Below are 10,876 nucleotides of genomic sequence, written 5' to 3' on the forward strand. Positions count from 1 at the left end.
AAGCAGTGGTAGGGAAGTCAGTAGGCAATTCCTGGCGCTTCAGATGTGTTCCCGGGAAGCCTTCCCCAGCCTCGGCTGTCCATCGGGGATAGTGAGGGGGCCAAGGACCATGTGGTTAAATTGCCTTTTAATATATATATATATATATATATATATATATATATATATATATATATATGTATATATATGTATGTATATATTTATGGATTTCAGAGAGGAAGGGAGAGGGAGAGAGACATAGAAACGTCAATGATGAGCGAGAATCAGGGATCGGCTGCCTCCTGCACATCCCACACTTGGGATCGAGCCCGAAACCCGGCATGTGCCCTGACCGGGAATCGAACTGTGACCTCCAGGCTCATAGGTTGATGCTCAGCCACTGAGCCACGCATTTTTTTTTTCCGTTTAGCAATAATCGCGCCTCGGGTAAACCTCATTGGTTACGATACTGCCAGTGCGCAGAGCTTAAGTTGCCTTTTTAAAATGGAAGGTCCTTCCTTCCTGGTGACTAAGGAAGAGATGAGGCAAGAATGTGGCTCAGGCTGACCCACGCCGAGGAAATGAAGGACTTGGTTGGAAGCGGAGAGGAAGAGGGGAAAACCCAGTCTGCGCCTGCACCTGATGGAGTCAGCCTGCGGGCGGCGGATGGGGCTGGCGGGCCTGTTAGCCTGTCCGTGTGATTTGCACACCTGACTGATGTGGAGGCGGCCACACAGCATCACCCGAGGAACTTGGTCCAGGAGGAGCGGGGCCTTTTACCTCCTGGAGTCCTGCCCGTGTCCCCGCCCGCGTTACATAAGCCGTCGGGCTCAGGGCGGCAGCCACATCCATTACCGTGTCCTCTGCGGCACTTAGCAGGTAGAGCTGTGACAAATGGGCCTCACGAAATAGAAAAACCAGGAATAGAACCAGCCGGAGCCGAGGAGCCGGAAGGAACAGCCGTGCGTGAAAAACGGCCCCTCCTGCTCGTTCCAGACCGTAGCGAAGCTGAGAGCCCAGGCTGGTCCTCGCTTCTAAGAACAGAATTTCAATTAAGATACTTCGTTTCCCTTCAGAGCCTTTACTGAGAACCTACTATGTGCTTAGTGTGGGAGGCGAAAGGGAGGGAGGTGTGGCTATGGTAAATAAAGACCAGGACCGTTTCCTGGAGGGCCTGACAGTCCCGAGGATGTGCTGGGCACCGTGGGAAGGTCTGATGGTACGGACGGGGGTGCCAGGAGCAGGGGGTGAGGAAGAGGGCGGCGGGAGGGGGCTTTCGGCCACCCGGAGGTGAACGGAGGCCGGGCGGGAGGAGGTCCGGTGAGCCATCGGAGGCAGAGGCCGAGACGCAGCGGGGACAGATGCAAGCAGCCTGCACGTTCCATCTTGAAGGAGACCTTCCAGGCCCTGTTAGCCAGCCTGTCGGACCCTGTTAGCCCCTGGACCCTTGAGAAGCCCTACTCAGTGCGTCTTCCTGTCTTTCCCTTAGGTTTGGGTTTGTGCAAGATAAATATTCCGCGTCTGCTTTTAACTTCCCAGCTGAGAACAAGCCTCAGTACATCCACGTCACAGGTGAGGCGCTCTGGACAGAAGTGGGGGGGTGGGGGCGGGGACCATGCACAGAGTCTGCACCCCACCTGTGGTTGCAGAACTGCCCAGCCAACCCCGACCCGACCCCGGGCGCCTCCCGTGGCTGCAACCCAGCCCCCTCCCCCCTTCCAGGCACCGTGTTCCTGCAGCTGCCCTACTCCAAGCGCAAGTTCTCGGGGCAGCAGCGCCGGCGGCGCAACTCCACCAGCTCCGCCAACCAGAACATGTTCTGCGAGGAGCGGATCGGCTACAACTGGGCCTACAACACCATGCTGACCAAGACCTGGCGCTCCAGTGCCACGGGCGACGAGAAGTTCGCCGACCGGCTGCTGAGGGACTTCACCGACTTCTGCGTCAACCGCGACAACCGGCTGGTCGCCTTCTGGGCGAGCTGCCTGGAGAAGATGCATGCCAGCGCCCCCTGAGCCCGGCGTGGGGTCAGAGGGTGGGAGGGCGCCCGCCCGTCGGCCGTTGTGTTCAATAGGATCAGCCAGGCTCTGGGCACCGGTGGCAGTTTGCCACCGTCAGGGGGCGGGGGCCGCCACTGCCGCTTCCCCCCAGTGTTCTTCCGCTCGAGGAGAAGGGTTCTGGAAGCAGCTAGCGCCCGCCCAGAGCAGGTGGGAGGCCCAGATGGCCCGTGGGAAGGGGACAGGCAGCCCCCAGGAGTGTCCTCAGAGGGGGCGGCTCCTCTGAGAGTCCCCTCCTGCACCCCCCGTGGGCTCCTGGAGCAGGATCTGCACTTCCCACTAGGAGTGCGCACAGGATGTAAGATAATGTTGTGAAATAGTGTACATAGGCTCACACCGGCTGTACATACCTGTACATAGCGGCGTGGAGTAAAGTGCCACGGGCGGCATCCCTGTCCCCAGCCTGGTTTCTGCGCCGTCTTACACCCCCCACCTTCCCAGGCCCCTGGTACATGCTGGGGGAGCACCAGGGGCTGGCCAGGGATCTCACTGGGGGCGACTTTGACCCCCGTTTGAGAAACATTTGGCAATATCTGGAGACACTCGGTGTCATAACAGTCAGCAGTGTTACTGGCATCTGATGGGTGCTTCCCAACACCCTGCATTGCCCAGGGTGGCTCCTACAGCAAAGAATTGCCCGGCCCTAGCCCCTGGCCCGGCCGCCGTGGCTCAGTGGTTGAGCAATGACCTTATGAACCAGGAGGCAACGTTTCGATTCCCAGTCAGGGCACATGCCCGGGTTGCAGGCTCCATCCCCAGTGGAGGGCATGCAGGAGGCAGCCCATCGATGATTCTCTCTCATCATTGACATTTCTGTCTCCCTCTCCCTTCCTTTCTCTGAAATCAATAAAAATATATTTTTTGTAAAAAAGGAGTGGGAGGAAGAAGCCCACTGTGAGTGGTTTCCCACATTGGGAAGGAGGGAGGGCAGGCTGGGGGCCTAGCTCCCTGCACAGCGATGAGGCCAAGGCCACAGGCCCTCCGGTCCCCAGTCACCACACTGGCCTCCGTGGGCGGCTGGCACGGGAGGACAGGAGCGCTCCCAGGCTGGTCTGACACAGGAAGTGTCTCGCCTCAAAGCAGAAGCGAAACGGGGCACACTTCCCCTTGCAGGAGGCGAGTCGGACCCGTCCCCTCGCCACCGTCTCCTGCTGGGGTCTGAGGTTGGGGGGTGACAGAGAGAAGCCGGCCTGATCTGGGGACCCACCCATGTCCGCCTCCCACCACACACATCCTGGGCAGCATCTGGTCACACACGCCTCCTTGGCCGGCAACCCTGTGATTGGAAGAGACGGTTGCTGTCGGGTTTTGTGACTTAGACTCTCGGGGAGATGGCCCTTTATCCATCCCCTGCTCCCAGTGGGGTTGCAGCCAGCCCGTCACTACAGGAGGGAGGGAGGTTCATTTATGTTTTATGCGCTCATTCTCTGTTCTCCCATCAACAATACATTCAGAGCAATCTGTGTACAGGTCCATGAGGAGAAGGGCTGTAAACACCCGTGTACACAGGTCACTATTGTTATGGTGGTGAAGTCATGCAGTCGTGGGCTGGGATTCGAAGGCTGTGTATGAGTTCTGGCCTTCAAGGCGCCAAGGGACGGGGAGGGATTCTGGAGGGCTAAAGGGCTCTGGCACTAAAACCAAGCAAGAGAAGGCAGCCCGGCCACGGGGGCTCAGTGGTTGAGCGTTGACCTATGAACCAGGAGGTCCCGGTTTCATTCCAGGTCAGGGCACAGGCCCAGGTTGTGGGCTCGATCACCGGTCAGGGCGTGCAGGAGGCAGCCGATCCATGATTCTCATCATTGATGTTTCAGTCTCTCCCTCTCCCTTCCTCTCTGAAATCAATAAAAATATATTTTAAAAAATAAGCCCTAGCCCATTTGGCTCAGTGGATAGAGTGTCGGCCTGCGGACCAAAGGGTCCCGAGTTCGATTCTGGTCAAGGGCTCATACCTCGATTGAAGGCTCCTCCCTGGCCCGGGCCCTGGTCGGGGTGTGTGCAGGAGGCAACCAATCGATGTGTTTCTCTCACATCCATGTTTCTCTCTGTCTCTCCCTCTCCCTTCCACTCTCCCTAAACATCCATGGGAAAAATATTCTCGGGGGAGGATTATAAAAGAAAATGACTAGTCATCTTAAGAAGAAGATGCAGTTTGTTAAGTCAGACCAATAGCGTGTGAGCTTCCTGACAGCGTGGCAGAGGGCGAGAGACTCCGGAGAACGAACAGCGTGCGGCAGTTGATGAGCAAAGACCCAGACTTCGTGCTGGGACGCTTCTGAGGATGGCAGACCGGGGACTGAGAAGTACAGACGGGTTGTGACCGGAGTCCCGGGCATGGAGAGTACCACACAGGGAACATCGTCAATGACGCTTCAGGAACCATGGTGGTGCCGGGTGGGTCCTGGGAACAGTGGGGGACGCTTCGGGAAGGGTATGGTTCTCTGACCCCTGGGCTGTCCACCTGAACCCAGACAAAATAACATTGAATGTGAGCTGTAATAGGCCATTTTTGTTTGTTTTTAAAGATGGAGCTATCCTTTACTTTTTAAAATTTTTTAAATATATTTTATTGATTTTTTACAGAGAGGAAGGGAGAGGGATAGAGAGTTAGAAACATCGATGAGAGAGACACATCGATCAGCTGCCTCCTGCACACTCCCCACTGGGGATGTGCCCGCAACCAAGGTACATGCCCTTGACCGGAATCAAACCTGGGACCCTTCAGTTCGCAGGCCAACAGACACTCTATCCACTGAGCCAAACCGGCTGGGGCTCCTTTATTTTATTTTTTTAAATAGATATATTTTTACTGATCTCAGAGAGGAAGGGAGAGAGAGAGAGAGAAACATCGGTGATGAGAGAGAATCATGGATCGGCTGCCTCCTGTACGCCTCCCATTGGGGATCGAGCCTGTAACCCGGGCATGTACCCTGACCGGGAATCGAACCCTCAACCACTGAGCATCTTTGAGGTTGATGCTCAACCACTGAGCCACACTGGCCAGGCATAAAACATTTTTTGGTTTTTATCATTAAAGCTTCTGAGCCAGCACCAGGTGACACGATCAGGTTTGGGTTTTTAACAGCCTGTCTGGCTGTGGTTATACAGAATGGGAGCCGGGGGCGGGGGTGGGGGAGGTCGGGGGATGAGCGAGTGTAAAAGCAGGAAGCCTCGGAGAGGCCAGTGAGCTTGTCCAGGAAATCTGTGATGGAACCTCAGACGGGGGACGCGGCGGGGGAGGGGAGGCGTGGGTGACTCGCCGGCCATTTAGGAGATAAAAGGGATATGACTGGGCGATGGGTTTGGTGGGAAGGATGCGGACCAGACCTTTGTTTAGGATGACATCTAGGTTTCTGGAAAGAACTGTTGCCAGGCAACGGAGGGAAAGCCAGGGCGGAGCTGGGAAGGGGTGGGACGCACTTTCCCCTGCAGTTGCGATTATGCCCGTGTTTGCGAAATACGGGGTGTTGAGAGCCTGGGCACGCACAGCTCCCTGACTGCCTGCGGGCGGGGGTGGGGAGGGTGAGGAGGCTGGTTGAAGGAGGTTGCACGGGGCCGGCTGGAGGGCTGGGCCTGGGAGCTAGGGCTTAGCTGTGTGGCATCGAGGGGCAGCTTTGCCGCTCTGGGCCTCAGCTCTAGAATGGATGGCCCTGCTGGTCTGGCATTTTAAGGGCAACCTGAGTCCTATTTGTGGCCCCTGGCGCTCCTGCCAGGGGTCCCCCTTGGAAATGTATTCCTTGTAGGCGCACCTGACCCAGAGCCTGGAGGCGAAGACAGCAATGAAGTCTGGGATGTGAGATCTGAGAGGCACCCCAGAGCCCCGTTGGCTCCATCTTTGAATTTCGCAGAGGGGCTAGCACCTGTGCGACCCTCACCTCCGTCCTCCTGCAGTTCCCTGCTCGCGGGAGAAGAGGCGGAGCGTTGGTGCAAAGCCACAACGCTGGAGGGTGGAAGGGTACCCTTGGGGGTGGGCTCCAGGGTCCTTCCCCTTGGGGTGGGCACTTTCCTGCAGCCCACAGCCATTTCTCAGGACAGAGGGGGCTGGGAGAGCTGTGGGGAAGGATTGAGGTCATAGGCCAGGGGATGGTGCGCATCTGAGGGGCGGGGGAGGGTGATGAGGGGACATCGGGAGCTGAGCCCTGCGAGGCTGGGTCCTTGGTGACTCTACAGAGGCCTCTTGTCACGCACCCTGGCTGTGGCTCCTGAGTGTCCTCCCTGGCCTGCAAGATGCTCTTTGCAAGAAAAGGAATGCAGGAAACCCTTCCCCCCTGCGAGCAGCAAAAACCTGGTTGGAACAGAATCTCAGGCCTGAGGTTTCCATGGTGGCTCCACTCCGCCGCCCTTCCCATTGGCCAGGCATCCTGCTTCGGCTTTAGCAACAGAGGCTCCGGCACCCATCTCCTTCCTGATTGGCCCGGTGGTGCTGCAGTGCCATGGCAACAGGAGCAGAGGGACCAGTGGCTGCAGGATGACTTGAGTCACCATCGACCTGGGGTGGAGCTGAGAGTCTCCTTATGGGGAAGGGAGGGGGGTGCAAAGAGGAACAGGTAACCCCACCTCCTCTCACAGTCAGGTGGGGGACCCTCCTCCTCCTCAGTCGCCCAGGTTGGTGGGCTTCCCCTCATTTATCATATCTCGTAGCATCTTCCCGGCCCTTCTTTCGCCCCAGGGTTCCTGTCTCTGCAGAAGAAAAGCCAGACCTGACAGAGGTTAACTGATTTGCCCAAAGTCATGAAAATTGCAAGCCAGCATTTGAACCTGTATTATGTTGCCTGACTTAAAGGCTTTAGAGGGTCTTGCTAGAGGTCCTTTAAAAAAAAAGAAAGAAAGAAAGAAAAACTACTGTAAGAGCCATTTTAGGTTCATAACAAAACTGAGCAGAAAGTAGAGGTTTCCGATCGATTGTTTTCAGGTTTAACAGCAACCCCCCCGTTATTTACCAAACAGCTCATGCTTTCCAAAGCACTCTCCCATCGGACTTGCTATCTGATCCTCCCCAACAACCCTATGGGTTTGGAAAGTCAGGGAGGAGTGACCTGTTTTATAGATGAGGACACCGGAGTCCAGAGAGGGCAAGTAGTTGGTTCCATGTCACACAGCATCCTGATGCCACAGCTGGGCTGGTCGGATTTACATTTTGGGGAGCTCCCAGGATTTGTGGGAAACATACTGGAGAGAGACAACAGTGGGTGGGAGATGAGGGGCCTGCTTTGTCCAGGCCAGAGAAGCAGAGGTCCCCTCCCCCCGGGGAATGGGGGCACCTCATCATGTCACCGGCCTCCCCGACCCGATGGGCAGGCTTGGGTAACTCCCTCAGCTGAGGCAGTCTCTACAGGTGACTGCAGACCGGGTCAGGCCCCAGCTCTGCTGTGTGAGCTTCTGGGCTGGTCTGAGCCCTCAGCAGCCTCATCTGTTGAATGAAGGGGTCAGACGATGAGAAGAGATGAGGGTCCGAAAGGGCCATTCTGTTCCTGCCGTCCTGGGCTCTCTGCCCATCCTCTCTCTGACATCTCTCCTAGGTGTTGCCCCACCATGATGCCAAGTCCAAACTCGAGATGTTTGGCTTCAAGGTCACCCTTCCTATGCCCCCTCGTCACTCTGGCTAATGAATATGTGCCCTCCTTCTCCCTCCCCCCCCCCCATCTCTTCTCTCCAACCTCAGGACCCATGCCTGGTTTGGGAGAAGAAACTCAGCATTTTCTGAGGTCCTACTATGTGCTGAGCTGGGTCCTCTACATCACTTCTCTCATTTAAGCCTCATAACAGCCCCTCAAGGAAGGTATTTTATTATACCCATTTCAGAGATCAGAAAACCGAGGCTCAGTGGTACCGTTGCTGCTCAGGCCACACAGTGGAGTCCCGGTCTGGCTGGTGCCGCTGCTCTGCCCTCCCACTGTCTCCGGGAAATGTCCCCCGGGGAGCCCCTGATCCCCCATACAGTCATCGCTTGGGCTCAGTCAGCAGTCTCTTTGTCCCGCTGCAGGCACACGCAGCCCTGGCCGTTTCTGAGTTAAGCCGGGGGCTCAGATGGATGTGTTGAATGCTCGTCTGCTGGGGGCTTTCTGGTTTCTGAAGCCCTTTCCCAGCTGCGCCCTCCTCACAACCAACCCCACGGAGACTCTGTGCGCCCCCCTCCCGCTCCTCTGACCCGCAGCTCTGCCGCAGTGCCGGCCACATTAAAGATTAACCGGCAGCTCCTGGCACCGCTGGCTACTGGGCTGCTTGGTGGGGGCCCAGGCTGCCTTTCCAAGGGGAAGCCGTGCCGGGAATTCAGTTCGGCTGGCTCAGACGGCGTCCCCGGGGGCCGGCTGTCAGGAGCGGAGAAGATGCGCTAATGGAAGGCGTGGCAGGAGCTCTGGGGCTGTCTTCCTGTCTCGGCTCCCTCAGGCCCCCCGCTTCCTGCTGCTGCCACAGTGCACTCAGCCGTTTGAGGAGTGTTTGCTGAGCACCTGCTGAGCGCCAGGCACGGTGCTAGGCTCTGGGGGCACGGCTGCGAGGGTGATGAGACCCCTGCATCCTGGGACTCCCTGTCTGGTGGAGGAGATGGAGAAACAGCCTCATTGCAGAGGGGGACGCCCAGCCCGGTGCCCGCCCCGCCCCGCCCGCCCCGCCTGAGGCTGAGGGATCCCTCCAAAGAGGCTAGGGTGGTGCTGAAAACGGAGGGAGAAGCTCGAGTTAGGTCTGGAGAGAGGCAGGGGACATGTTTCAGGCAGAGGGAACCGGGTCAGAGCTCGGGTCCTGGTTCCCCCCTTCCTAGTCATTTATCTGCAGACTGGGTCCCCCTCCCAGGGTTGCTAGGAGGACTGAGTGAAGCCATGGCTAGCAATAGCACAGGGCTTGGTGCATAGGGCGAGCTTGGGGCGGGGGGAGGGGGGGGAGGGGTGCTGTTAATAAAAGAGCCCTATAGCCTGGCTGGCGGGGCTCAGTGGTTGAGCATCAACCTATGAACCAGGAGGTCACGGTTCGGTTCCCAGTCAGGGCACCTGCCCGGGTTGTGGGCTCCATCCCCAGTGTCGGGCGTGCAGGAGGCAGCCGATCCATGATTCCCTCGCATCTTTGATGTTCCTCTCTCTCTCCCTCTCCCTCCCTCTCTGAAAGAAAAGATTTCAGTTGGGCATTAAAGGGTGTGAGGAACCGAGAGGTGGAGGAATCAGAAAGGACATTCTACATTCCCAATTTGGAAGACACTCATGGCAGCGTCTGGGGACCTGGTGGGCCTAGGATGTGCAGGGGTGGGGGCCGAGCTTGGAAAGGTGGGCCAGGTCTGGTTCTGAAGGGCCAGGGGAGGAGCCTGTACCTTTAAGCGGTCCTACCTCTGACCCCGGCGGCAGGCAGGTCAGAGCTGTCTGCAGGGGCCAGGCCCCTGGAGTCAGCCTTCCCCCGTGGCTTTGGTCCCCCCAGACCCCTTATTTCCAGAGTCGGGGCCAGCCTGGCCCTGCTGTCTGGAAGAAGGCACGAGGCTCTAGCCATCTGCTCGCCTCCTACTAACATCCTGGGAGGAAAAAGATGTTTCCAGCGCAGAGGCCTGGCAGGGAACCTGGGGAGAACTCAGCGGCCCTCCCCCTGACTTCCCAGGGGACCGCTGCTTCAGCAGGAAAAGAAGGTTCTCAGGCTCCGGAGGGGCAGGGGCAGGGCCAGCAGTGGGAACGTGGTGATGGTGGAGCGGGTCTGCGCTCTGCGTCCTGCCCCCGGCCTCTGTGCTGCGGTTGAGCTCACTGGGACTCAGTTTCCTCGCCTATAAAATGGGAACATGACCGCTGACCTGACCTTTACTTAAGTGGGAGCTCCCGGGCCACCTGCTGCCCCTGCTATGGGCTAGGCGCGTGTTCCCTTCCCCCAACACGGGGCCTCTGATGCATCCTTGGTTCATCCTCTTGAGTTTGCTGAACTGCCGACGGCGAGCTACCTAGCCCTCCGGAGCTGGGAAAAAGAAAGAGCTCTGTCACTCACCAGTGCGGTCCCCCATTTCACAGACAGGAACTCCAAGGCTCAGAGAGGGGAAGTCCCAGCCATCTCAGGCCCGGTCCTCCAGCTTTCCTGGACCACACGGCCCCTCCCACCTCGGCCTCACCTTGTGGGAATCACACAGAAGCCTGAGGCGATTATCCAGATGGTTCCAGGCAAAGGGTCTAGAAACTTCTGGCTAAGGGACACAAGCTCCTTGACCCTCTGCAGGGCTGAAGCAAAAGGCTTTTCCCCCCTGATTTTAACCAGATCCCACAGCCTCGCCTTCTCCCCCGGAGCTGAGCTTGGAGGGGCAGGGGACGGGGAGGGGAGGACTGGGGGTGGGTGCTGGGAATGGCGCTCTGAGCTCCTCCAGCGCACAGATTGCAGCTCCCAGGACGTTTTCACACGTCTTAATGCCAACAGCTGCCTCGGGAGCCGATCTGCTTCGGAAGTGGGCTTTGAACGAGGGGTGGCAGGCTCTGGACGGTCCTGGAATCTGTGGGCGCAGGCTGAGCTCAGACACAGCGGGGGGGTTCGGTAGCAGCAAAGGGACAGGAAGTGGGCATGCATGGGGGGCCGCGGTGACCGCCTTGAACGCTGAGCAAGTGAGCGCCTGACCCTTCCAGGCCTCGTTTTCCTCGTCCGTATCATGGGGATAACCACCTCCCTCCAGGAGTTGTGAGGATGTGGGGAGACAGCACATGGGGGTAAAGTACCCTCAAGCCAGGCAGAGAGCCAGCCAGGGACTCACCAACTAAGATGCTGTTGATGATGCGTCAGCCAGCGGTCTCAAAGGTCCCAGGTTCGATTCCGGTCAAGGGCATGTACCTCGGTTGTAGGCTCTATCCCCAGTAGGGGGTGTGCAGGGGGCAGCTGATCGATGTTTCTCTCTC

The 10,876-nt window shown here is 58.0% G+C and overlaps 1 protein-coding gene across 4 annotated transcripts in view; it reads left to right on the forward strand.

The window, feature by feature from the left end:
* The window catches only part of DEPDC5 (DEP domain containing 5, GATOR1 subcomplex subunit), a 67,618-nt gene extending 64,723 nt beyond the window's left edge, over window positions 1-2,895 (forward strand). For all 4 annotated transcript variants that reach the window (XM_079763035.1, XM_079763039.1, XM_079763034.1 and 1 more), the window contains 2 exons: window positions 1,469-1,551; window positions 1,702-2,895. In XM_079763035.1, the coding sequence (XP_079619161.1) occupies window positions 1,469-1,551; window positions 1,702-1,994 (376 nt within the window). In that variant the 3' untranslated portion in view covers window positions 1,995-2,895. The remainder of the gene's footprint in view (window positions 1-1,468; window positions 1,552-1,701) is intronic.
* The last annotated feature ends 7,981 nt before the right edge of the window (window positions 2,896-10,876 follow it).

The sequence above is a fragment of the Cnephaeus nilssonii genome, assembly GCF_951640355.1.
Source record: "Cnephaeus nilssonii genome assembly, chromosome: 22".
NCBI lineage: Eukaryota > Metazoa > Chordata > Mammalia > Chiroptera > Vespertilionidae > Cnephaeus > Cnephaeus nilssonii.